The 27,936-nt window shown below is 39.2% G+C and overlaps 3 protein-coding genes across 4 annotated transcripts; 1 reads left to right on the forward strand and 2 right to left on the reverse strand.

The window, feature by feature from the left end:
• Positions 1-2,339: 2,339 nt before the first annotated feature.
• On the reverse strand, positions 2,340-6,830 carry LOC125890173 (gamma-glutamyl hydrolase). The gene is made up of 9 exons (XM_049578672.1): positions 6,606-6,830; positions 6,389-6,503; positions 5,902-5,952; positions 5,731-5,815; positions 4,976-5,114; positions 4,589-4,695; positions 3,695-3,788; positions 3,467-3,604; positions 2,340-2,612 (listed from the first exon to the last, which is right to left on the reverse strand). The coding sequence occupies exons 1-9, from the start codon at positions 6,721-6,723 to the stop codon at positions 2,494-2,496; spliced, it is 966 nt and encodes a 321-aa protein (XP_049434629.1). The 5' UTR covers positions 6,724-6,830; the 3' UTR covers positions 2,340-2,493.
• Positions 6,831-9,747: 2,917 nt separating this feature from the next.
• Positions 9,748-14,041, reverse strand: nmrk1 (nicotinamide riboside kinase 1). Of its 2 annotated transcripts, none has more exons than XM_049578910.1 (8): positions 13,907-14,041; positions 13,049-13,139; positions 12,894-12,942; positions 11,985-12,147; positions 11,208-11,279; positions 11,005-11,111; positions 10,746-10,829; positions 9,748-10,259 (listed from the first exon to the last, which is right to left on the reverse strand). In XM_049578910.1, the coding sequence occupies exons 1-8, from the start codon at positions 13,933-13,935 to the stop codon at positions 10,249-10,251; spliced, it is 606 nt and encodes a 201-aa protein (XP_049434867.1). In that variant the 5' UTR covers positions 13,936-14,041; the 3' UTR covers positions 9,748-10,248. The 2 variants fall into 2 exon arrangements, with proteins under 2 accessions (XP_049434867.1, XP_049434868.1); XM_049578911.1 differs by having other exon boundaries at positions 11,985-12,152; positions 12,892-12,942.
• A 974-nt stretch (positions 14,042-15,015) lies between these two features.
• ostf1 (osteoclast stimulating factor 1) lies at positions 15,016-27,815 on the forward strand. Its single transcript, XM_049579282.1, has 10 exons — positions 15,016-15,165; positions 19,258-19,304; positions 20,797-20,847; positions 21,176-21,239; positions 21,363-21,416; positions 21,629-21,736; positions 22,036-22,085; positions 24,635-24,713; positions 24,986-25,084; positions 26,702-27,815. Exons 1-10 carry the CDS (start codon positions 15,132-15,134, stop codon positions 26,758-26,760), a joined length of 645 nt encoding a protein of 214 aa, XP_049435239.1. The 5' UTR covers positions 15,016-15,131; the 3' UTR covers positions 26,761-27,815.
• Positions 27,816-27,936: the final 121 nt, after the last annotated feature.

The raw sequence follows: 27,936 nt of genomic DNA on the forward strand, positions 1-27,936 counted from the left end.
AATGGAGAGGCCGGCTGGGGCTGTGTGTGTTGTCTGCCATCATCTCCCATTTCCTTATGCATAATGTGTCTTACAGGCTAATTAATGGCCAAGACTTTAAAAAGCACTGAGAGTCCTCTCTCCTACAGGGCCGGAATACACTTCTGGGTGGGCCCTGGGGTGAAACTTACTTGTGGGCCCCTTTTCTCCCACCACTTTCTATGCAGTCTGTAGGTGACAATGTAAAGCTGAAACATTTAGGGGCCGCACACATGCCCTGTCTTTAACCACCTGGAAAACGTGAGGTTGGGCACTGGGCGCTATTTTTGTGCCCTTTTTTGAGCCAGCTTTCAAGAGCGTGGCGGCAGCTTGCGTCTGAGTTTGCAAACAACCTTACCAAGCATCGTACCATAGCCCATTTACCCGAAATCCTGAGTGCGGAGCTGATCTTCCTCCAGGCACTGTTTCAAAGTGTGTGGGCATATCGTCCGTGAGACACTGGATGCGTGTCCGTTGTGGAACGGCAACGCTGGTTATCCGCTGCGTGCTCCGCTGTCCGTCAATACCCACCGGCTGCGTTTGCTGTGCGGAGCGGTGCAGCTCCGCCAGAAGACATCTCGGTGCACTGCCTTGATTAATATCTCCTCGTCCATGGTGTTAACGGGGTGAAATGACGTCTAAAAACCTCTGACCTGTTGACTTCAGGCTTGCCTCTGTCCATTATGTCGTTTTCAAGGTGTAGTGCAGGGAAATATGATCCGTGTGAACACTGTGTATTTTGTTTTGAAAATTTACTGGATGTTTTATCATGTTTCTGTGCATGACTTCCTGCTCCACACGATCTGCTCTGTGCTGAATTGCTGCGTTGTGCTCCAGCGTCCGGCAAAAATAGAAGTCCTGCGTATCTGTTGCGGAGGGCTCCGGACTGCCGGAGCTGTGATGGAGCCGGAACGCAGCACAGCTGCAGCTGGTGGAAACACACACATTGACTAGAATTGAATCCTATCGGCTCCGCTGCCATGCCGGAGCGGAGACGCAACCAACACGCATCTGGTGGAAATACGCCATAAAGCTCTGGCAGCTCTGCACCAAAATGATCAACTTCTCCATATTTATCACAGACTGATATTCACAGAAGTAGGGAAAGTTATCTGTTGGCTGTGATTGGTTAGTCCTTGTCACATGGTATGCAGTGAGCGCTGCTGGGTTCCAAAAGTCGAACTCTGCTTATCAGGGACTAGGGAATGCATGCATGCCTCAACGGTGCCGCTCTGGCGTTTGAGCGCACCTGCCATGCGTCTACATTGAAAACACTGAATTTGAGGGCGCAAAAAACACGGCATGTGTATGGCTCCTTAGGGTGCTTTCTCACCTGCCTTGTTTGGTTCGGTTCATTTGAACTCGAGTTTGTTTGCCCCCCTAAGTACAGTTCGTTTGGGCAGGGGTGAAAACAGCAATCGCACTCGGGTGCCTCTTGTCACCTGCTCAGTGTATAAAGGATGGATTGTATTTCTTTGTTGATGAGATGAACCTGAGAGCCCCTAAAATGTATTAATTACTAATAAACTAACCCAAAACCTGACCCTTTTTTTGGCTACTACTGACTCCAAGGTGAAGAATGACCTTTTAATGCTCAACTTTAAAACTTTTTTTTTTCTGCAAATGTCACATTTATGCCCTTTTGATTTCACTTCCTGTTGTGCATTAGTAGGACACAGTAGTGTTACCAAACAAATAAGCAGACTGCAAAGTTTATTTCCCCACATGATAGTCTAAGTGCTGTTTCAAAGTCAAAGGGTAAAATTCCAGCAGAGAAGCATGAATGAATGAATCATTTATTTGAGACTGAGGGTTCTCTCTTGACCTTGGAAATATTGAATACACAATGTGTTGTGAGACTGTTTGGCCAGCTGCCATTTCCAAGGTCAACAAAAAACTCTCAATCTCAAATTTTAGATGAAAGTTCTGTCCATGTAAGTCTCTTGATGAAGATAATGTGGCATGCCTGAAAGCTCCAGGGCAGCTACTATGGACCTTGTAGGGAGATACTTTGGTCAAATCCTTTACTTCTTTATTGGTCTACATGTAGTCAAATTCAAATATATTGACAACCTGTAATAATCTGTAATATCCAGCAAATGTTGGTCTTTAATTGCAGAATGCAAACTCCCGTGAGATTATTTATATTATTAAAACCCCTAAATATCCATAAAAAATACAGTTGACATGACCCTTACTGTGCTTAATGGTGGAAACACTGAAGTACTGGACAAAATGAACCCCCTAAAACACACCCACACACTGCCTTTCTCTTTAAGATCCATCAGGATGCTCTTGTACAAAGGTGTTCATCTCCAAAATGAAAAAATATCTGACTTTATTTAAGCAAATAAGCACTTTAAAAGAAATAACAGCATATACAAGTATTTGTTTAGAGGCCCAGCTGTGGTTAAAACCACCATAGGCCGCGTAAAGTGCTGTATGTTCACAGAGGGACACACATGACGGGGACTTTCAGAAGAAGTAGAGTTGCTCATATCCTGTGAAGTTTCCAGCATAGACAGGCGTGTCGTTGTAAATCAACGACGAGGCCTCTTCCTCAGGATTGTCAAACTGATGTAAACTTCTCCTTCCTAAACAAAGCAGAAGTGAGATGCATGTGATTAGAGCAGGACAGAACTGAACAGATGAATCATGTCGATGGGAAAACGGGGCAGGACGGGATGTGGAATTCCTCAATGGAATGTTTGTGGTCGTATCTTTTAATCGTTGTTTTGTTTTTGTAAACCTGTGTTATTCGTGATCATCTTTTTTCTCTCCGTCTATCACAGCTGATTTAAGATCTCCTTGGGTTTCTTGTTGAATCCAAAATCATGGTGTATGTAACTTTATATTGCATTATCAGTATATATATTGTGACATTGTAAATATTCAATAAAATCAACTAAGAAACTGACAACAGTTTAACAAAATCTCTGACAGCTGACACACTTATATTGTCTTACTGTGTGTATCCTGCATCCTCAAAAGAGGACATCATGTTTTGGCTTTGCTGCACCGTATAATTCATTCTGCTTAACTTTGGCCTGTTGTCCTCGTTTGTGGACACTTTTTTGTGCTAGTGGTAGTAAGAACATAATATACTAATACATGTAAAAACAAGATGGCAGCCTTCTCTAACAAGTCTGTCTGCAGCTGATCCTGACACAAAAGTGGACAAGGTCCAAAACCTGTTTTTGCGCAACAATGTTCTGGTATTGAAATAAACAGTTTTAAACTTTAATACACACTTGTGACAATTAAAAACAAATTGAAAGGATACTGTTTTTTATACTTATTAGATCCTACTGATCTCAAATAGCTCAGAGAGATTAAAATTTGCACACCAAACAAAAGCTGAGGGTCTTAGGAGGATATCCCACAACCATAGTAAGAACCCAATGATATGATAATTACAGATTATTACTGATAATGTTAGTAATCTTACCTTCATTGACAAAAAACTCAGCCAGCAGAGAAGATAACTGCACAGCGTGAGCGGAGTGAGGAAAGTTCAGCTTTCTGTTCCACTGAAAACGATTCACCTCTGGGTGCCACTGGACTCCATAGAAAGGATATTTTTTACCTGGTATACACATATGTTACTGTTGTTAAAAGTTTGTCATAGAGCAATGATTATAAGTTTGTCAAATGAATATAAAAATAATCTTGTAACCTTCGATAGTCGAGACAAACTGGACTCCGTTCTCAGCAACGTTTGTAGACAGCACAGAGAAGAAACTCTGCAGCTTCTCGTTTTCATGGAAGGTCTGAAAGAACATTTTACACTTATTACAAGTTGTGGTTATTATTTATGTGTTACCTTTGATTTATTTAAAGATATTTTGGTGCTTTTTGATAGGACATAGAACCAAGCAAAAGGGCCGCCGCCCCAAGGACACAGCCTTTGTACATAGGGTGCCTGCTCCAGCAGGTGAGCTAGTGGGCGCCCCTTTATTGTTATTTTAAGGCTCCATATTGTATGTAATATTCTACCTTATTAAGGTTACTTAACTATAAAAAGCATGTACTCTTGTTCTCTTTTTCATGCTGTGACAGTTGAATGAAGTTTATTTCATCTATCTGTCCTCTGTGGAGCCCCAGGGCAAAAACACCCATATCTCTGTGCACTGTGTACTGTCTTCCTGTGCTAGAATATTAAATAGCCCTGTTGTGCTGTGTGGTAATTTGATTGAACACAAATTAATTTAGTAATATGCACCTTACAAGCTTATTATCAGCTGAAACTTAGAGGACATAATTAATCAAATGACCGCACAGCAATTGCCACACTGTGCACCAGGGCTTTTGGGGCCCTTTGGGGAAGTAATACAACCTCAACTACAGCTTATGCAGAAGGTGAAGTAATGGTCATTTTAATGAATGCAGGTTGCTTTAATATACATTTATGTCTGCACAGCATGTCTCATTAAGGTCAAAAGTTTCAGTCATGTGTGACCTGGGTAGCATGATGTCTCTATTTTTATTTCTCAGCACAATAACATAAAACCCTAACAGGAAGTGAAACATACAGTACAGTGACTCTGATCACCAGAGGAATCTACTGTACCTCTACTGCGAGGCCATAGTGGTGAAAATTGCCAGTCAGAGGCTCCCGGGTCAGAGCCCTCATCAGCTCGTCTGGGAAACCCTCAAACATCCTACTAGAGCCGGCCTCTGCAGGGAGACATATATATGTGAAGAAACCAGTCAAACTTATGAGATTTCATTAAGCAATGACATTTTAACAAGACAAACGCACCCTCTGATTTGTAACTTGCTTCTACTGACACCATGTGGTATGATTCAGTACATGCAGTTCTCCAGAAAATGTTGCCAAACAATGAAATAATCCACTTTATCTAGACCGTATCATTTATCTAGAACAGACTCCTTAAACACCACAAATAGAAAAGATACACATAAAGACATCAACAATAATGCAGTAAGTTCCAACCTTCAGTTAAGTTGAGGGGCAGCGCTAAGTTCTCAGCTGTGGTCTTCGTGAGCAGATTTTGACCAGCCACCAATACGGTCAGAAGCTGCATACCCATGCATGTGCCCCAGATGGGGAAGAAGTCGCCCTCATCGTTTGCCTGAAACACATAGAGTCAAAATTTTTACTTTTTTGTGTCTGAAACTCTTCTTCACATTATCAGGACAAAATCTTGAAAAAGAAAAGTTTACATTAAAGTAAATGTCCTGCATTAAATGTTTTATTATAGGCAAGCGTATCATGATATTAAGAATAACTGCACTTTAATATAGAAATCTTTTCATCGTCAGTGCAAAGCTTGATTCCTTACAGATCATTTAGTCATTGATGGATAATTGACAAATATCAATTAATAGTTTAAAGTTAGAGCTGGTTAAATTTCACTTATTGCCATTTAGTTTAAAATTAAGTATGTCTTATGAGCTTATTGTATGTTTTACTAGAAAACTCAAAGGATGCAAAGAAAGCACTGTAGTGGTAATCACTTAAATGCAGTGGACTGGAAAGTTTAATTAGTCACTCAATCTTAAACTTTCATGTTAAATGTGAGGTTAAAAAATTGTCTACAAAATGAAAATACTTAAGATAGGTGCAACACAGTCCCTAAAACAGTATTTAAGCACAATACTTAAGTAAATACACTTGATTCAAAAGACATAATAAACAGGAAAAAGATTTAAAAAGGAAAATGCAAATAAATAATCTGTTGTACAAACCTTTAGAGCAAATGTGTAGAAAATCTTCGCCACCCTGGCAAAGTCTGACGTCTCCAAATCTGCTGCTCCCCCGATTAAGAGCAAGCTAAACAGACATCACAGTTAGAGTGTAATGAGTGCATTTATTTAGAATAAATTCTCCTTTAACACATTTATAGGGCTGCAGCTCACCCATTTATCTTACTGAAGATATCCTCATATTCAGCAGTAGTTAGAGTCAATCTGTGGACAACAAACAAAATAAAAAATGCTTCCTTTACTGTGCTTTTGTACATTGTGTGGACTGCACGAACATCAAAGGTGACAGAAAACCCACTTCTTCCTCTTCCACAAAAGCAGCACATGTCAAGAGACATACCAGCAGATAGAACCACAGGTTAACATCCAAGCAATGTCACTTACAGGTCTAAAGATGCTGCTTCCTTACATAACTCAATGTTAGTCTGATGCTACTGTCTAAATTGTTCCTGTGTACATTTTTATGCTACAGATTTAAAAAATGGGCGTTAATAGGTAGAATTATCATGAATTTCATCCATTGTTGGCAGTTTTTTTTTGCCACCTGCTCACTCACACTGACAGATCATACAGCACAGAGCTCCAGGTAAATATATATGGTCCAGCTGTACTGATACAAACGTTAGAGGACTCAACCCACCTGATGGGCATCACTCTGCTGCCCCCAGACTCAACGAATTTCACATATGAGGCAGGTATGAACGTCCTCCCAAATGGTTTCAAGATTTCATCTGTGACTATCTGAGTCAAAACACCTGAGGGACAAAATTCAACAGTGTTACAGTTCAAAAGAAACTCTCCTTTTTAAATGTTTGTATCACCTAAATTCTCTTTACGTCTCTGTTTTTTTCACTCACCGATCACAGGCCTGTCGTTCACAGCCTCCTGGTTGACTTTAGTTGGCATGGCTTTGCCGCAGCAGAGGCAGCAGGCAAAAAACAAGCACACATATGCTGAAAATCCTGTAATGGACATGTTTTCACCTCAATGTCCAGCAGCCAGTCGAGGCTCTATCAGTATTTGAAAAGGTACGAGGCTGTTTATGAAAGAAGCTGCAGCACACTTATATGTGAGTTAAAAGAAGGAAGTAAGGACTGCCCAGATTTACATGTGATTGCTCTCTACTGCACATGCCGGTCAGGCAAGTTGACTGCTGACATAACATAAATATTGTGCTGACGATACGGACTTTTTGGTAAAATTTTGATCATTTAGAACGTGGGAAATGATCCTAGCTTCATTGTCAATGGAAGATTTTGCAATAAAATTCATAGAAATCACATGTGAGCGTGTGATAAAGCAGCTCTTCGTACACTCTTCACACTAGTATTCAAAGTGCAGTCAAACAGGTTTCAGTCTGAAAATGAAAGCAGGTTTCTATTTATAGGATTTTAACGGAGGGGAGCTTATTGCAGATGCGTGCACAAACTGTGAGGCCAAACTGAGGCCAAACTGTTTCAGAAGGGTTTGTTTCTGCTGACAAAGACTGCAGGAACATCACTCCAGGGGTTTATGTCTATTTTAAATCAATGACTGAATGACACTGTTTAAAAAATCTGCTTCATTCCAGTTAAGCATTGTGCACATATCTTCATAAGGGCAGCAAAGTGGCAACTCACTGATGCAATACTTAACAAAAAATGTGGTGAAACAGTCACTGTAAAAGACGTGGTTTCTACACAGTTGGGTAACAGAAGGAGGCAAACAACTGAGGACATTTAACGCAATGACTGGGACTGTGAGCAGTGTTGGGGTGTAGTGAACTACATGTAATTAAACAAGTAGTTCAACTACATTTTGAAGTAGCTTGCTGGTAGTTCAACTACATTCATGTCTCTATAATGATTCATTCATTCTTTTTCTGTAACACTTATCCTGTTGGGGGTCTGGGAGCCTATCCCCGCTGACATTGGACATGAGGCAGGGTACTCCCCGGACAGGTCACCAGACTATCACAGGGCTGACACATAGAGACAGACAACCACTCACACTCACATTCACACCTACGGGCAATTTAGAGTTACCAATTAACCTGCACGTCTTTGGACTGTGGGAGGAAGCCGGAGTGCCCGGAGAGAACCCACTCTGACATGAGCAACACAAGAACATGCAAACTCTGCATGTAGGGGTTCAAATCCCTCACCTTAGATTCGAACCAGGAACCCTCTTGCTGTTAGGCAACAATCCTAACCACTGTACTGCCGTACCGCCATAATGATTCTGTAGTTAACTTCTAAAAATAACTTCAAACAATTCTGGGCCTCAGCAGACTTTTTTTTTTTCATTTTGTTTCACCATTGCTTTTCTACTGTAGTTGAACTCCCTTTCGCCACAATTTGTCAGAGGTATTGATTATTGCCATTTATTAACAAATGTTCAGAGTAACTTTTAGAAGTTACCTGGCTAACTGAGTAATCCTGTTTGCTGTAATACTCCCACCTGAACTCTAGTCTCTGAAGGAAGTAGTCTGACTGATGGACACTGTGTACAAAACCAAAGCTGACATTCCCTGCATTTACCCAGTAATGTGGGGTATTTAATTTTTTGGTTCATATATGACCTGTGAACAAGTGAGCATGTCTTTTAAACTGAACTGAGTGGCATTTTACACAGGCATGTGACTTTTTTGTATTATGTTTTAAATTTAATTTGAACTAGCTTTAGTAAACCAAACTAGATTTCTTCCTAGGTTTGCTTTGCTGCAGTTCATCTTCCTCCAGTGTGATATGGTTAGAACCTGTGCTTTCAAAGTAGCTCCCCGAACACAGGGTGTGAAATTGGGTTAAAAGCCAAAAAAAGAGATTGAGACATGTGGGGTTTTTTTTGGGGTGAATGTAAGTGCACATCTGGTATTTTTAAGACTGTGTTTACAGCAAACGAGTCAATATAAGCCTGAGAGCCAAATAAAATACTACATTTTGGAGACAATAACTTGATAATGTAAAAGTAATAATTTTGGATCCCTGGAGTTACAATGACCAGTCTGTCTGTCTCAGGTAACAAAATGCTGTTTCTACCTCCAAGTTAAATCCTGATGCATCAGTAAAATAACTTGAAACAACAGAGGCTCAACGAAACTTTCCACACAGCTGGTGGTAAAAACCTGCGGAGTAGCAGTTACTGTAGTGATTGTGCAACTTTTGTTTTTCCAGATCTCATCTTTTTTTTTTTTTTTTCATCAAATATAAAAATACATGCAAGTCTTTGCACCAACGCTGAATTACCAAGAGGCCAAAGTGGGAAACTGCCTCAATTACAGACCTCCAGATGCCCAAGGAGTCCCAGATTAAAATGCATGTGAGCTGAGATTGACAAATTGATGAATTTATTGCACCATTAAAGACATATGAACAGGTCCTGCATTATTGGCGGATGTTTTGAGCATGCTTTGTAGAGGATGTAACACCTTTTTGTCGCCCAGTTTATATTGTGTTCACATGGTGCATATTCCTTAATAAAGTTTTGTTTGATCAACACACAACATCTGAGGCCATTAAATGTTAATTCTAATGTAGCACTGGTTGTTTTGGGTCTCTGCATAACATAAAGCTGCCACATGTAGTCCGCTGCTGTATTTAATGGTAACTTGGAGGTGATTGAATGAACAGTGCACAGAGGGTGTTTGTCAGAGGTGGAGGGTCAATAGGGGTCATGAGTATGACTTTACATAACTTTTAACTGTTGAATTTTCTCCAGCTGCTTTCCTCCCAAATTCCTAAACCATGCGACTAGATTGGACACTCTAATTACTCGAAAATGTGACTGTTTCTGTGATGTGTCCTCATCATTTGCGGATACTGAGGTCATAAAGTACTTATGTGGAGAATAACATGGAGTTTGTCACTTGTCTGTCGCTGTCTCCAGTATGTATCAAATTGAACCACTAGGTGGAGACAAAGTGACATCAATGATACAAATCCACAGTTTTCCTCTTTGACAAATCATTTAAAACATAAAATGATGCCCACCAAACCACAGTATGCAATGATCAGTGTTTAATATTTGCAGTATCCAAATATGACTGTGAAAGTCTTTTAAACTGAACTGAAACAATGACGCATAGTTTATGTATTTGGTTATCTAGAGTTACATCACAAGTCAGGGTTCTATGCACATGTATGTGTATGTTAGATAAAATCAAAATACTTAATGTGTTATTTTAAAAAAATACACAGTAAGAGATAAAACATTGCAACATATCACAGCAGTTAAGGGTACGCTGACTATTTTCAGCATCAGCCTAATAAAGCCACAAATTTCCCAGAGTGCATCCTAACTTTAAAATACTGTCCATTACTGTCATCCCTCATTAAGTCATCGAGATCACTGTGATTCATGCAGAGTCTGTCCAGAGTCCAGCTGAACAGCAAAATTAACTGTCTCATGTAATACATAGAGATTAACACTTAGTTTGGTCCTCTCAGTCAAAGAAAACACTCTCCTGACATCCATATGAGCAGCAGTCTGCATCTTCAAAAGGTTAAGCGATTAAATTCCATTTCAGTCTTTCTCTGCAAATAAAACACACAAAATACAATGAGTAGGGTTATTTTTTTCTTTTAAATACAGTATTTTAAGTAATAATCACATTAATATTCATACTTTTAAATTCACAGCTGACAAAGAAAACACAGACATCAGAAGTCAGTCTTTGGCTTCTCTCAGAAACAAAAGTACAGAGATGGTTGATTTTCCATGTTTAACTAGAACACACACTGACACAGGTGCTCACAAATAAATAAATAACAATAATAGTGATATATAAAAAATTCTAGCAAGTTTTAAATACATAATATGCCCACAATGCAAAAATTATCCATTAAAATATCATTATGCTGTACGAGTGTGCTGTGGATGTACACGTTTGTCCCACACTGCAATGTTAAAGGTTAACTGAAGCTCTAGTTGCAGCTGCAAAAATGTAAATAACATGTGAATGCTTGTACGACACCTCAAGGTAAATCTTACAATATAAAACGCAGCACTGTAAATCTCACCTTGGAGGCTTTCTATTTCCTGAGAAACATTGTTACACACAGCAGCCAGCAGCTCTTCCTTTGGCTTCAGTCCATCCAGATAGACTGAAAAGAACCCAGATGGACGTCATTTATATCATCTTTAAACACAAATCTGCTACAGTGATATAAGTTTCACTATTTAACGTCACATGTGAGGCCTCAAACACATATATACCATAACCGCTTAGAATAAATCACGGTTTTTATTCCATCAGCATCACATACTGCCTCATCTCACCAATTCCAGACACCATGCTCTCCATCTCCTGCCGGTTTCTCAGGTACTTCGGCCACACGTACCCGTCAAAGTATCCTGGAGGATCCGGAGGTGTGTAGACCCTCATACTTTCAATCAGAACAACATACATCATGGAAATAAAATCAATTAAAAGGGTAAAACGAACAAAAAACAAATGGTGTATTGATTATAAAACCTGATACCTTCGTCTCATCTTGCAGACATCGTATGGTATTTCCATGAAGTACCTTTTGCAAAACAGCTCATTCAGAGGCCTGGAAAGGTGAAATAAATGACAAAAACATCACAGTTACAGCGTGATGCGCCAAAATATCACATTACAAATATTAAGACATGCGTTTTTATGTTATTAAAAAAATCCTGGGGGACAGCTAGCCCTTATAATGGAAGATGAAACATTACTGAATGATTACTTTCCAAAAACAATTTAAGTGTAAATCCCTGGAACAACATAAATACATTTAAGAGAGAAGAAAATATTGTAATGATTTTGTTTACTTATGTCTGCTATCATGTTTACAACCAATAACTCATGATATAATCCTTGGAAAGTGCATGCATCATTTTTCAGTAAAGTTTTATCTTAATTTCCAGTTAAGTTTCCTAGAAAGAACTGTGCAATTTAGCACTAATTATAAGGAAACTACAACGTTCATTTATTTTAGTTTAGTTAATTGTGTTGAGTTTGTGTTGTTGATTCCCACAAGAATCTCACTGAGAGAAATTTGAACCTTAATATGTAGCCAGTGTCTAAATATTGATGGAAACTTTGTTAGCCATATATGTTAACTTGCATTTTGTCAGAATTTACTACTTTCAAGCCCATTTTCACACTGCACCAACTGCATTTTCTCTAAAACTAGTACCAAGTTACACTCGTTCTCAGGAACTTGTAAAATAAAGAGCAGATTATAAACTGACACAAACACAGTAACTTCACTGAAGCCTCTCTCGTGTACCTGTGGTTGAAAATGAGGAAGCCCTCCACTATCAGCACATACACCTCCTCACCCACTGATGGTGACTCTGGCTTCAGGCCTCGCTGCCTCAGGTACGACTCAGGATCTCGTCGCCACGAGTCGATGTCGCTCATCATCGTGTCCATGTGGAGAGCATCGAGCACTGCAACATAATGCAACGAAAAGGATTTCTTTTGCATTTTTGATGACAGATTAAACATGTTAGTAATTTATCAGCAAACATTCTTTAGTTTGAGCTGGATTTTCTGCTTTTCTCTGTTTTTATGACATTTTAATGTGAAATTGTAATGAATATTTTTCAAGAATTGATACATACAATTAAAATAATTATCAGTTGTGGCCCTAAATTTCTTTATATTATTAAGATGTTTAGTTTTATTTATTCTGTTAACTATTTATTTGTTTATTATTCTATGCTTTCACAAGAAGAGGGTCTAAATGCTGTTTCAAATACCCTTTTTTCAAATTTGGTGGAGAAATATTACACTTAAATATTCCTTTTTTGCCTGAAAGTATTCAATTTCACATTGGCTTTACATTTACATACAATTTACACATTTTTACAGCCTCCCCCAGTCACTGAAACATCCAAGGACTTGACCTTAGTATGCTTAATGGTAGCTACTCCCGTGCATCCATCCATAAATCTGTACACCATTTTCAGATATCCATTTACATAACCACAATTTGCACATTTTTACAACCTCCCCAGGTAGCTACAACTCCAAAAATCACACAAAAAATACCAAGGACATGACCTCAGTGTCCTTAATGGTAGCTACACTCTTGCATCCATCCATTCATCCATAATTGTCCACTATTTTCAGATGCATGGATAGATGGACTGGAGCTGCATAGAAAATGTTGAGCAAAATAACATGTCCTTACTGTCATATTGCTTAAACCCATTGCTGTCCACAGGTACCACAGAATCATCCTGCAGAAAAGAGCGTCCACTGTCGTCACACAGGCTCTCACATTTCCAGCATATTGTAACGGTGAACGTTTTTAAAAAAGCAATGATATGAAATAGATAAATCTACCTTAAAATATGAATCCTGTGCAATGACACAGCTGTTGGGGATCTGTTGGTGTAGACTTGCTGCAAGGGTAGATTTTCCTCCATTGGTCATCCTGAAAGAAAAATAGCGCATATCTCTAAGTTATTATTTGAACACGAGTCACATGAGGAAATATTACAAAGGAGAGTGAGGACTTCCTGCACACTCTCAGGACTACATCTATTCATAGACCTTTTTTCAGGCATCTCTGCAGGATGTGCATAAGCCAACACTTAATTTGACATTAGGAAAGTTAAAAAAAATATCTGTGTGCCACTTCTACTGAATATTTATATCAGAATATTTACCTGTCCATGTCCATGTCTGTACAGTGAACTGATGTCAAAATAAACAAAAAGCTGGACTCTGTTACACTTTAAACATGTGTGACTTTTCCTCTGCAAAGAAACCAACTCTTATCAGTCTTATCTGGCACATGGCTGTCACATGCTGTATTGATCTGGTGGCTTTCTTGATGCCCCACTGCATGTATGTTAGCCAGTATTAACAATTAGTTTTATAATAGGAGGCTGATAGGCTGATACATTTGCTGGTGCCATTCTGTGACTGGTTTTGTAATTTCCCACAGTTGCACAATAAACCACCAGAAAGCATTTTAGAGATTAAAGCTGATTTGTCTGATTAAACAAAATGAAAAGTTTCCATTTTATATCTTGCAGGTCTACATGTGGTTTAAAATTGTAAGCATGCAAAATGCTATCTGAGGTCCAACAGGCTACTGTATCTGGAGGCAAAATGACCCAGAGAGAACAATATCAGGCATGTCAGGAGGTCAACACAGCAACATGTGAATGTTCACAGTCCTCAGGATTTACTCACCCGCCAACTCCAACAACCACAGTCCTCATCTCAGTGTTTCATATGTGAAACTAGTAAAAGCTGAATAAATAAAATCTCATGTGCAGACTTTACCAGGACGAAGGCATGTCAGTGGCTACTGCTACAACAACTTTGTACTCTGATGTGTTTCCGCTCTTAGACGCTCGTGATTGGCTGATGTAGCCACACGTCACTCGTGTCCTCCCCATTGAGGGAAAAAAAAAATTAAAGTATGATATAGGCCTGCAGATAAATTGATCGTGTTAAAACAGAGATCTATTGAATAAACACGTAACAAAGTACAAGTTAAAATAAGTAATAACATATGTTAAATGAAGTGGAATAAAATAAAAAAAACGATTAGAATCAAAATAGAACTAATATAAACATTGTTAAAGCATTAAAATATTATGTAAAATAAGTAATGCATGAAAATATAGCAGTAATGGAAATAAATAAATACAAATAAAATAAAGTAGTAAAAATATGTTAAATGCAGTGCAATATAATAAAAACTGTTATTGAATACATAGTGAAAAATAATAAATAAATAAATAAAATTGTAACAGAAATAAATGAACAGATTTTTATAAATGTTAAGATAGAGATACAGTAGTATAAAGAATAAAATGAATTAGATTGTACAGAGTTTTAATCAAGAACATCATCAAAACATTTACAAAGGTTACGCTATGTGAGGTCAAGTCCAATATAATAAATAAAAATTGCAGTAGAAATAAATGGATAAATTTTGATAAATAATAACGTGGAAAAAGTAAAATGTACCATGCGGTGTTAATGCAGTGTTTGTAAAAAAAAATAAATAAATAAATAAAATAAAAGATAGAATAGAAGAAGAAAGGAATGAATAAATCCAAATAAAATAAATAAATAAATAAAATAAAAATAAAATAGAATAGTTTTCAGGGTTTACATACAAAAAATCATCAAAACATTTTTTAAAATTATGTTAAGTAAGTAAAATATTTATTTGATCAGTTGAGCAATTAAAAATGTAACGTCAAAAAAATAGAATAAAACCTAATACAGTAGATTAGCTGTTCCAGGTTTAGCTTGGCGCATGCGCAGTCGAACTTTTCCGCCTAGCCAGTAGTGCCACAGCACTTCCTCATTGGCAGTTATAGCAAAGTTCAGACTCCAGCGACGTTTGTGACTGAAATAACACTCAGCGCGTTTCGTTTTATTTAATCTCCGAGCCTTGCAAATGTCGAAGCCTCCTCCCAAGCCGGCCAAACCAGGTAAGACTTATGTTACGAAGATTTGTAGTTTAAATTCAGCCATAACTTCAGCTGTGTCTCTTGCGAGGACTACACACCTTGTTGGCGATGTGAGCTTAATGGGCGGGCGGTGAGCACTTGACTGAGTGACTTTTCTCTCGTTGTTTTCTGTGAAACTTTCAACCCACAGTGCAAAGAAAGCTCTTAAACTTTGATTAATACCAATATCCGTTTTAACCGAGGGGACCAGGACTACAGCGGAGTTGGTAAAAGTGCCTTCACTGTTGATTGACAGGGGGCTCCAGCTCTCAACAGCAGGCCTCTGTGACTTCCCTATTTCCATCTCTCATGCAAGGAGAGTGCCGTCATTCAGTGGCTTTAGGTCGTAGGTTAAGAGGTGATGATGAGTCTACATCCTCAGTGACATCAGTCTTACTTCCTGCAATAACAGTCTGTGCTGCTATTCTGGTAACTCCTTCCCAGAGATTAGGAAATGTGTCTGTTACTTACAAAATGTTGGGGCATGCATGCTGTTTGTGCATGCAAGGGTTTTCCCACATGCAAATAAATAACATTTACCTTGTGAAACCCATAGATTGTGTCTGTGCAACAGGTGTTGTCCTAAGTAATGACAGGTGTAAAACAAAGTTAGTGTGGGAGGCAACAGTAAACAAACTGAGCCACCTTTACATCTGCAGTAAAACATACACTCAGTTGCCAGTTTATAAGGTATTCAGTGTGCAAAACATACACACACACCTTTCTATCATGTTTGCCTCCCTAGGACTTGCAACACAGAACACTTCCTTAAAAGTAAAGTACAAAGTTTTCATTCATTTGAGCTCAAATGCAATAAAATCACATTTTAAGGGAGCGTTGTACAGTGTTGTGAGGCCTTCAGAGGCAGAAATCAGTTTATTAGGTACACCTTTTTAAAGTCTAATGCAGTTTATTGCAACAGCTGTGCAATAAATCCTAAATTAAAGAAGGTTATAGTGTTCGGTCTCTGTTAAAACTGTGTTAAATAGGTGTTTATTCAACTTAATGGCCATCTTGGCTGCACTGTTTTACATCATTCTGAGGGGTGTTTAAATAGTTAGTCTTCCCTCAATGCTATAGAAGAAATGATATGGACAGAATCTGAAAAACTGAATATCATAAACTTCATGAAGATAGGATTTATTGCAGGGATGAGGTATTAGACGGCAGTAGTCTTCGATAGTTGTACTAAAGTGGCAGCTGAGTTTATTTCTCTTTATATTGTGTTCATCAGGTAAAAGAAGCAAAAAAGAACACCGAAACATCTTCGCATGTCAAGAAAAAGCGATTAGCATGTCAGAAAGTAGCTCAAAGCATCTAAATAATCTATGAAAAACATTCCTTGGGATGACCACAGGCACATTTCCGCAAACATCTGTACAGTATGTCATTTTCTGCCTGCTAGCTGTAGCCCTCTGAAAACAGAGCACAATGCTCAAATGACAGACGCATCATTATCATTCATACTTTTCATGTTTATTCATGAGTCAGCGCCACGACACCTATGTGTGACGGCAGGTGAGATCGTCTGTCTTGACAGATGGTGGATTGGGACGCTGTGGGAGAGCCTTCAGTGTTATTAGTGGAAGTCAGTGACTCATATTGTCACAACTGATGTAGCTTCATGCAGTAATTTACACAGAGGCAATTCATGTGAATGGCTGAGGAATCACTACCTACATGAGTTTTACTGTGTCATGAGGAGCTTACACTAGGTATATTAATGCCCCTGGTTCAAACCTTCATGTCAGATGATTTTGCTCCTCAAGTAAGCTTGAATTAATCTGTCCCAGCTTCAGGACTGCTGGTCTGTCACTGTCCCTCTGATGGACGTTTGAAGACCAGTGTAATTTTGCTACAATTAGCAGTGGGTACTCGAAGAGATCTTTACACATGCTGTAATACCTTTTTTTTTAAAATGGTGCCCGGCCACCTACATCCTGAACAATGTGCACCGATTTAACAGGACCAGGCTTGTGAGATAACATTTTTGTGCTCCCTTCTTTTTCCTTCGAAATCAGCTCGTTATAGGAGGAACAGGTTTCAGTTTTTGTGTCAACCAGGAAGTTTGAGGGAAATACTAGAGAGCTGTGTGTATTCTCTGGTGTAAAACATTAATGTTTCTGTGCTAATGACTCGTGGTATCATATTTTGGGAGGCTTAGATGGTTAGGATTTATGGGTGGGACTTTGAACAGGAATGAAGAATCACCATCAAGATCAGACATGTTTTTTTTTCTTGCTCTTGCAATAAAACAACACAGCTGGAAGTCATCAAAAAACCCACAAGCAAATAAAATATACTGACAATGTTCTGCTCGCACTGAAGACATTTTTCTTCTTTTTTTTGTGTGTGTGCTAGAATAAATCCTAGTACGTGCCGGAGGCTTTAAAAAGCAAGGAGAACATGGACCAGTCTGCACAGGCTTTTGTGTGTTTTAAGCGACATGACCAGGCCTGCAGAGTCGACATGCTTGCTGTGTTGAACAGAGCTGGGCTTGTGCAGCAGCTCAGCCTCTCTCATTCTGAAACACTGAGACAGTGTGTTAGCCAAATAGAAACCCAGAGTAACGGCAGAGGGGAGTCACCACCATCATACATTTAGAGCTGCTGGCTGAAGACATCAGCTTCTAACAGCCTTGTGTGTCCAGAAATGCACTTTACATATATAAATAAATACATCAGCATTAGTTTTAGAGAAGCTCTGCATGGGTCAATGGCAGCTTCATTACACTTTGTCAAATTCTGGCTTGTGAGGATCAGTCATGTTTGTCTCTTAGTTTGTTGGTTTATTTGACTGGGAAACAAACTACAGATAAACATTGTTACATAGAAGTAAAAAGACGTGGTAATATTAATCTTTATTTCCATAGCACCTTAACAAGTAACAGATTGCACCATGTAAATTACACAATAAGAATACATGAGAGGACTAAAAATACTCTGCAGCACACAAAAACATCACCAATAAAAAGCTTTACCTTGTGTCCAGCTTGCACTAATTTGCAGCCGTCATCTGTGGTTAGATTAAAAAAAAAAATGGGAACAACTAAACAAAAAGATAAAAGAAACTCAGGATCGAAGTGATAAAACAGACTGTGTGCATGTGTATTTAATGTGTGTGTGTGTTTGTTTTAGGGACTGTTATGGACATGTCCAATCAGGGCGTGTCCAACAAAGCAAATCTTTAAATGGGAAGTGAGTAGAGTGAAGCACTGCGTGATGTTAATCTACAAATCTGATGCAGATCAGAAGCATTGCATGGCCCGTGCATGCAATTAGAGTCTGGTTATCTGAAAACAAAGCTGGCACTTTGGCCTCAGTGTATCCAGCTCATTAGTCTGTTTAGTAAACTGTATGTGTATGTAGTAACGCAACATACTGAACATAACTTCAGGCATTGTTTAGTCCCAGAAATCTGCATTTGGTACAATATACGTAAAAGTGAAATATGGCGCTGCTTCTTTAAGCTCCTTTGTTGGTCTCCATGAACTAGTTCAGCTGTGGGCTAAGGCCACAACCACTCTGGTAGCATTCCAGCAGCAGAGTTAATGCCAGGCTTGACAGCGAGCCATCACAGGCCCTGAGGGCAGCTACCTCAGGGCTGCACACACATAAGGACCAGCTATGTGTTTCTGTCCCTGCACTGCATGTAAAAATGTGTATTGTTGTTGGCTGCAGCAGAGCTGTGTTAGTGAACACAGGCACTACAGAGCAGACTTTAGGAGCTGTGTGTCTGAGTTGTGTTGCTCGAGGAGGGCAATATTCAGTTGGCTCGTGATGGATATGATGTATGATGTTGACACCTCTCTGATTTATTGCACTTGTATGAGAGTAATCTACCACAATAAAGCTGCATTGAGCACCGACCCACAGGCTCGTTGCAGTGAAACGAAGCTGTTATTCTGCAGGGCTGTGAAGTGGCAGCTTGTGTGGTTTCACCTCACTTTCTCTATATTCTCCAGTACAATGTGCTCTGTTTACCACTGTTATGCACACAGGGATGAGGTTAACGTGCCACAAACAGTCTGTGAAGATTTCATCTAACATGAAACCTTTGTTTTCTCTTCGCTAGGCCAAGTCAAGGTGTTCAGAGCGTTGTACACCTTTGACCCCAGAACGGTGAGTTTCTTGTTGTTTCTAATTTGTGATAATTGTGGGAGACCGCTTTCTTTTAAGTTTATTTTCATTATTGATTAATTTGACATACCTCTTCCATGGGTTTTAATGTATGAAACAGTGCAAAACAACTGCTAAATCTACTGGGGTCTTGTCTCCAATGTGCAGATTTTGTAACACTGACATAGAATATAAATCACATATTTTGGTACTGGCCTCCAGTTGCAATGTTCTGGCAAAAATAATAAATAAAACAATATAATAAATAGGCAGATGCACATGCAGACTGTATTCATGAGTGATTACCCCTCACAAAAATACTGAGATTAGCAAAGTGGTGTTAATAAATGGATGACATCAACCAAAATAATTGACAAATTACAATGTACGTTGGTGGAGGTGTGCCTGGATTTTCTTTATTATTACTGAGGCATCACATTTTAGTCATTTATTTTTGACTGTGGTTGTTTAGCTCTACAACTGTAGTAGTTACAGGAAGGAAAAGGTAATTTTTGAAACAATAATTGCAATAAAAAGTAACAATATTTTCCTCCAGTGAGGGGGTTAAAAAAAGATGCAGATTGTTTTTAAAATGTTAATCACTTAGTCTATCAAATGTGATGAAAAATGTCCATCACGGTTTCTTAAAATTGCTTTTTTTTGTCCAATTAATAGCCCAAAACCAAAAGATATTTAGAGGAACTATATGTGGCATTCAGCACATTAATATAGCAGCAAACCACTATTTGCTATATAAACATGTAAGTGGGAGTAACCGCGCCCTGAGCAGAGAATGAAGTCATGCTCCATTTGTGTGTGTTGTAATTTGAGCTTCTCTGTTCTTCATTGTGGCAGACAATCCGGCCACAGGTGCGTGTCAGTGCCTGTGTGTGCATCCTGCTCGCTTGCTAATTATCGCCCTGCCGGTCTGCACTCTGCACTTTCCCCCCAGGTTAACATCATTAGCTCTGTCAGGACTGTTGCCATTGTTAGCACTGTTCAAGCTGTGAGCCGCAGCTCAGCTACCAGCATGTTGAGAGCCATGTGCAGACAATCTTTGAATCATAGATATGCTCTGATTATTATACAGAGCTCCTCTTAAATAACTTTCAAATATGACTCAAAAGAAGCAAACCACACAGGGTTGAGACGATGGAAAAAATAAATGACTAAAATCATTCATTAATTATCAAAGGAAACAGTTGCAGATTAATTTTCCGTGGATTGACTCAGTAATGAATTGATTACTCATTTCAGATAAAACCACTGAAATAAAAATAAAAATTCATCACCCACTAAACAGTGTCACTAATCCGTCTTTTACGTCCTCCATAACATTTAGAGGTTAAACCACATTCTAGTGATGACTGTTTGAGTTGTTGGTGAACAGTAAAAAGGGGAAGACTGGGGGGAAGTGTAGCACAAAAGTCAGTCTTAAGATCAGAACACTGAACATCAGCCTGGAGTTAATCATGTCTTATTTTTTATTTTCCAGCCAGACGAGCTGTTCTTTGAAGAGGGAGACTTCCTTTACATCTCTGACACAGTAAGTAAAACCTCAGGGATTCAGCTGACGTTTTCCACTTCAAGTCGTCTTGTCCCGTTCAGATTGAATTTGCACTTCTTCTTCCCTTTTCTGTAGAATCTCAGTGTTGCGCTCTTTGCATTTTGTCTCCCTTTTGAGTTTCCATTTTCCGCCTTTTGGTTAATTTCTTTTCCCCTTTCATTTGCACTTTTCTCTCCTTTTTTATGTCACGACTACTGTCCTTGTATTAGTATTTTTTGCTCACTTTCTCCTGTTTGTCTCTTCTCATTTGCTTCAATGACTATTTTTAAATTAAATAAATACATTTTTGCTTTACTATTATCCTCAGAGTGACAGTAATTGGTGGAAAGGCACATGCCGAGGAAGGACAGGACTGATTCCAAGTAACTATGGTGAGTAGACAATACAGACAAGCAAACTTTGAATTTCATTACATGATAATAATACAAACATGTGTCCCTAGTTATTGTGAATCATAGACAATGCACTAATGATCTTGTTTTTCTTTCTTTTAGTGGCTGAGCATGCAGAGTCTATTGACAATCCAATGCACGAAGCAGCCAAACGAGGTGCAACAACTATTATTTTTTCGTGTGATGTTTTTCTGTGAATCATTTCTTTCAATCCAAGACAGTTCTCTCTCTGTGTGGAGACAAAAAAAACAACCTTGACATTGATAATGTCTGTTCTGTTTCTGCTGAAGAGCTGTGACACTGTTTGCATTATTAGTATTCAACTCTTTGTGTGCTTTGTGTGTGTGTATGTTTGTGTATATTAACAGGCAATCTGAGCTGGCTGAGGGAATGTGTGGAAAACAAGGTCGCAATCAACGGGCTGGATAAGGCTGGAAACACTCCCCTCTACTGGGCGTGTCACGGAGGACACAAAGGTAACAATAGTTGTTATAAACATGTAAAGATTTACTTTACACAAAATGCCATTTATGGCATGGATTGATCAAACTACCATGCTGACAGAATGACCGAATGGAATTACATAAATCTCAAATTGTGACACAGATTTGTTTTATATGAGAAGTGAAGTACAGAGAAACAGGAACTTGGTTGATGACAGTGCTCAAGTTCTTCTGTGTTCTTACATTGTTCCTGCATGATTGATATGTGATACATCTCATGATATCGTCACTCAATCCGTCACTCAAATTCTCTTTTTTTCTTTCTGTATCAGAGGTGGTCGAGGTGTTGCTAAGCCAGCCTAATGTGGAGCTCAACCAGCAGGTGAGATGGGTTCAAAAAAACTCATTTGGGTATGAAATTAAATTTGCGGATGGGTCGGAAACATCCAGATGGTGGTACCTGAATTTCCAGTCAAACTCATATTGCAAGATTTGCAGAATAGGCACATCTTTCCTCACTTTGTATTGTCAAACTAGAACATTTGACAATGCAGGTATTGCTGCATTTCCATTCAGACTTCAGTGAGGTTTGTTAGAAGTGAGAATGTATTAGCAAAGGGTCTAAAAACATAGAGCTTCATGTGTGTAAGGACACTAATATTAGCACGTGAAAGACAGTTTGTAGTGCTACGTGTAGCTTGGTATCACAAAAAGAATAAAGGGCACAAAGGAGCAAACTGCAGGCTGGATTTATGTTCAACTATTTCAGGAGAGGTATAAGGCCAAAGTGGGTAAGTGACAGTATAGATTGATAAAGTTACAGGGACTAGAATCAGACTAGTTTCTCCAATCTTTAAGGATGACATGTTGCTGAAACGTTGTCCAGCAAACAAGCTTTTAAAGTGTAGATGTGCCTTTGTGCCAACATGTAACAAACGAAAAACTGTTTAAAGGAGCGGTGTGTAAGATTTAGGGGGATTTAGTGGCATCTAGCAGTGAGGATTGTAGATTGCTTTCAGCTGAAACTTCTCCTGGATAGGATTCCCCTTAGTGTTCATTGTTCAGGGTTTTTTTTCTTACCAGGAGCTGAATTATCCACAGAGGTCTCTTCCTCTCCAAAACAAATGGATCAGGTGATTGAAACCAGTAAAAACTCTGACACTGTTTGGCATGTCGGAGACAAGCCGCAGCTGGTCTAGTAATTGCTAATGTGTGCTCACCTTTTTTCTCTGAAACTTAAAGATGCAGACATTCGGGAGGTTTTTAGTGGGAGCCAAATTATCCACAGAGGTCTCTTCCTCTGCAAAACAAACAGACCAGGGCCCGTATTCACAAAGATTCTCAGAGTCCTCTCAGAGAGCTCCTAACTTAGCCTAAAAATTCCTAGCAAGGAATCTTAGCTTAAGAGTGATTCAGGAAGTTTCTGAGAGCAACTCTGAGCAAGGAGGGGACAGAAACTTTTATCTTAGTGAGGAGGTGTGGTTGACCCTGTTGCTAGGTATGACGCAGTCTTCTAAAAGCTGTGATTGGTTGTTACAAAAAGGAAAAAAGAAAAAAAAAAACAAATGCGCTCCTAGTAATGAATGGACAGTGAAATTAACCGATCGTAGAACTTAGATTGTAGGCTATTAAGAAATGTGTAATCGTTAAAATAATTTTATGTCATGATGATGAAACTCAACAAAATTAGGCCTAAATTAATTGTTACACAGCTTCAAAATGTTTGAACGTACCTCATTCACATGCCGATTATTATATTGATTTGCTTATCGTTATGTTTACTCGCCATGCTGGTAATTTTACTACTTAATCTATTTGATATTAATGGTGGATGCAGACTCAGCTGTCAGCAATTACTGTGATTGCTGGCCTCCTCGTAAAAAGCGGTTTGATTTGGCAGAATGACCAAAAGAACAAATGAAATGGAGAAAACAAAGAACAAGAAAGCCGAACTGGACAGAAGAGCAGTGCCTGCTGCTGGCACAGCTCGTGGAGGAGAACAACGGAGCTTTAAGAGGGAAATTCGGTCCCGGGATCACGGCACAAGGGAAGAGGCAGACTTGGGAGCGCATTGCCCGACAAATCAATGCGTCGTTCCCTCTCCTTTTACGCACAAGCGATGAGTGTGAGAAGCGCTGGTACGTGCTGCAATCCAAAGCGAGCGTTATTGCGTTACTACGCTGGGTGGGAAAAGTAAGCTCATCCCTGATGAGGTCAACCACAAACATTATCCTTGCACGATCAAGCCGGTAGCGTCTTATTAAATCACTGTCGTTCAGTATACGGAGAATTTCTCTCCTTCCTCTCTGTCTTTCCGCCATCTTCTCTGTTTAAGACACTCTTAGGCTTCTTAAAAGTCCTCCTCCCTCCTCTTAACAGTTTTTCACCTTAGGAGCTCTCTTAAGGCCTAAGATGCTTTGTGAATAACTTTTATCTTACTAAGGGAAAATTCTAGAATGATGTCACTAAGAGCTACTTTTAGTCTTAGGATTCTTTGTGAATATGGGCCCTGGTCATTTAAAACAAATAAAAGTGCAGAATAAAGTTTCATGTTGGAAAAATGATCTGTTTTTCTTTACTGGCCGTTGTGAAAACATGATTGGCCCCATCTAGAGCCAGTGTTTGGTTGTGTGTTATGGGCTAATTTAGAAACATGGCAGTGCAACATGGCCATCTCAGTAGATGAGGACCCACTCCCTATGTAGATATAAACAACTCCCTCTAAGATAACGAAAAGGCAATGATTCTTATTTTCAGCTTTTTATACACTAAAGAAATCCTACCCCTAAATCCTGCACACTGACCTTTGAGTAATTTCTAGAGCTGTGGTTTTGGTCACACCTCTGGGGTGTGGTCACACATCTTAGTGTAATGTCAAAGTGAAAGCTTGTCAGAGCATTTGTTGGTTATGGTGATGCTTTTGTGTTTCAGAATAAACTCGGGGACACTGCTCTGCACGCTGCTGCCTGGAAGGGGTATTCTGACATTGTGGAAATGTTGCTCCGCAAAAGTGAGTGTCTACCCCCCGTCTCTTATTTGGTTTTATGGAAAAGAAACTGGCCAGTAGGTCAGCGTCTTTATTTCAAAACAGAGAAGGGAAAACAGGGGAAACTCCATAAAGGTTTTATTAAAACCTAATATGGGAATTTGTGGTTTCAGATTGAGGAAACTGTAACCAGCTAACTGTCCTCACATCACATCCACACAGTTTTATCATTGTGTCATTTCTGTGTCTTTCTGTATGTAGTTTCTAGCCTTTTAGTGTGAGTATGTTTGTTTCAGATCCAAGGACAGACATCAGGAACAATGAGAAAAAGCTGGCTCAAGAGATGGCCACTGATGCAATGTGTGCTTCACTTCTCAAAAGGAAGCAAGGAGGCAGTAAGTACAGCTGCCACTAGGGGGCAACCTCGCAGCACTGACACATCAGTATTACAAGGACAGGTCACACACTCAAACATGGAACAGAACAAGAAGCTTTATTACTGAAGTGAAAAATGATTGTCCGGCAACAAGTTTAGACATCCTTGAGAAACTCTTTAAGGTATGAGCAGTAATCGGTTTAACATGCACTTCGACAACCTGTAAACAGGAAGCCTTAACAGAAACCTTTATGGACAGGCTGTGGGATCCAGAAAGCTTATAGCTTGATGCATACACACAGCTCACTGTATGTGTGTGCATCACCTGGAAGTCCATTCATTCCTATGGGAACCTCCATGATCTCTGAAATGTTTGCAATACTCTTTCTGTTTTTATTTTCCCCCCGGTTCAAAATTTGCCTCGAGTACCTTTGCTTTTTTATACAGAATCAAACAACGCTGGAATAATGCCATCCCAGTGTGCGATTTTAAATAGCATGCCAGCATCCTGGGAGCAAAAGAGACGTGACATGTAACACAACAGCATTGGCATCTACTGTTGAAATATAATATATGTGTCAGGCAGAGCTTTCTAAGTAATAACAATGGCATTAACATGGCAGTAACAATCATTCATTGTCCCTGTTATATGGTGGCTGATCTCGTTCTCTGCTCATAAGATAAAGAGCTCCCAGACCTTATTGTATGTCTAACATACAGGCATTTTCAGCTGCTGTTCTTCTTCATTGAGTTAGCTGCTAACTGCTTTTAGCTGCTTTTTTAATTCTCCTGTTGCTGGGTCACACAGAAATCACATCACCCCAATGTCACACTTATCCCGTCCTGCCGGCTCACACTTTTTACACAGATGTCAATTTGGCTCTGATACCACTTCTGCAGCCGGCTTAAAGGCAGAACAACCTTGCCCCCCCACCCCCACCCCCCAATTTGTTTGAACCTATTATACAGAACTGCAAGGCAGAATAACAGCGCAAAATCCAGCCTTGAACAGACAGTGTAAAAGAGGCTATGTAGACCAGTGGTTCCAAACTTGTGCGTGGTCCAAAGTGGGTTGTGGGTACATTCTTAATGGACCACAAGTGACTCACAAATGTGTGAAGTTTGTAAAAAAAACCACACTCTATTTTGAAATACAGTGACTTTTCAGCACAGAGCTTTTATTTTGAAGTGCTGTTTCCTGCTGTGGAGTGAGTAACTAACAGACAACTGCTTGACACATTTTGATTTACTACAGACAATAGCTGCCTATTTATGTGACTCACTGCTTTATGCATGTCCTATTCATTGTGTAAACATTAAGAAATGAGGTATTGCATGTAGTCAGGGTGATATTTCTGGGGGGTGAGCTCCATTTTGGCAGAAGGGTTCAACGCAGGTTATTGTTGTTAAAGGGGTATGATGAGTAAGAAATGGGAAGGTTATTAAACTCCAGGAGACTCTCCTACGGGGTATTCATCGTAAACAAAACAAATAAAACTTCACATGCTTAGGAACTTTAATTTTTTAAAGGATGCAACAGAAATTGGGCCGCTAATATTTTATGTTTTGACTATGAATATAATCAGGGAAGAGTTGCAGTATTCCTTTTATTAAGTGTCAATTTCCCTTGTTTCAGACATCACCCGCACACTCAGCAACGCTGAAGAGTATTTGGATGACGAGGACTCAGACTGATCCGGCACTGTTGAGACATCATCACCGTCTTCCATTTGGTTTGTGGGGCCTTGGAGCTCAGAGAGTTTTATTACAGACCTAAAATGGATTTGCTGCTCTGTTTCCAACTGTAACTCCATTTTAGTTCCGTTATTTTGTGCAAACACCTCAGTTCTTGGCCCTCTGCGTCACGTCAGGGAGAATTTCAGAGCATTGAATTGATGCGTTTTATAGTTTTTGCCAAGTGCATTTCCTCATGTGGGGGATTTGTCTTGGATGTTGCACACTGTGGACTGAGGGGCAGAGTGTATGTTGCAGCGGAAAACGGACCAGCTCTAAGAAACACATTCCAAACATACAGATTGTGTTCAACCCATTTACACTGGGCATTAAAGTGCCAGTGCAGATTAAAAGATTGATCTGGTCTGTGTGTGTCAAATTTTAATGCTCCGTGTAAATTACTGAACTACAAACTCGCCCAAAAGGAATCATAAACACATTATCTCTTGCATCTTGGAGCTCTATCACAACTGGGAACAATTTAAATCTGTTTATGTACATCAGTCGGAGACAATGCAACGTGAATTTAACTTAAATATTTCCCTTTACCTGTTGTCTTTGTCAAATTAAGGGTGTGAGTAATGTGCTTTAACAGACCTAATATGGGAAATGTTTCTCTAAACTGTTGTATGGCAGCAATCTCCCTCCCCTTCCTTCATAATGTCATGAAACTCATCTGTTACTCTGCACTGCACATATTTTGGTCTGTGTTATACCACCTCCACTGCTATTAAAGATCAGTTCAGTGTAATTTAAAAAAATCTGCCTTGTGTAAAACAGACTTAAAATTATTCTCATCTTTCAAGCTTTTGATGGTGTGATTTCCATCCTGGGAGCAAATTTCTGGTTTTATTGCTGCTTTCCAACAAATTTTATATATATATATAAAAAAGTGCCTTAAATATCTGTACCATAGCGAGTGTGTATTTGGTTATGTGTCAATGTGAACCTGCTTTTTTCTTCAAGATTTCTATCAGCTCTTTCTTCAATCTACAATAAAAGATTTTAACTTAAAATGTCACACTGAGTAGAAACTTCTTAAAATACATAGCATACATATGGCTCAGGGAAAATCAAAATATGTCAAACAGATCTTTGGATGCAAGCCTAAGAAGATTAGACAGACTTTTCGCAAAT

This window comes from Epinephelus fuscoguttatus, linkage group LG6 (assembly GCF_011397635.1).
Source record: "Epinephelus fuscoguttatus linkage group LG6, E.fuscoguttatus.final_Chr_v1".
Taxonomy (NCBI): Eukaryota; Metazoa; Chordata; class Actinopteri; order Perciformes; family Serranidae; genus Epinephelus; species Epinephelus fuscoguttatus.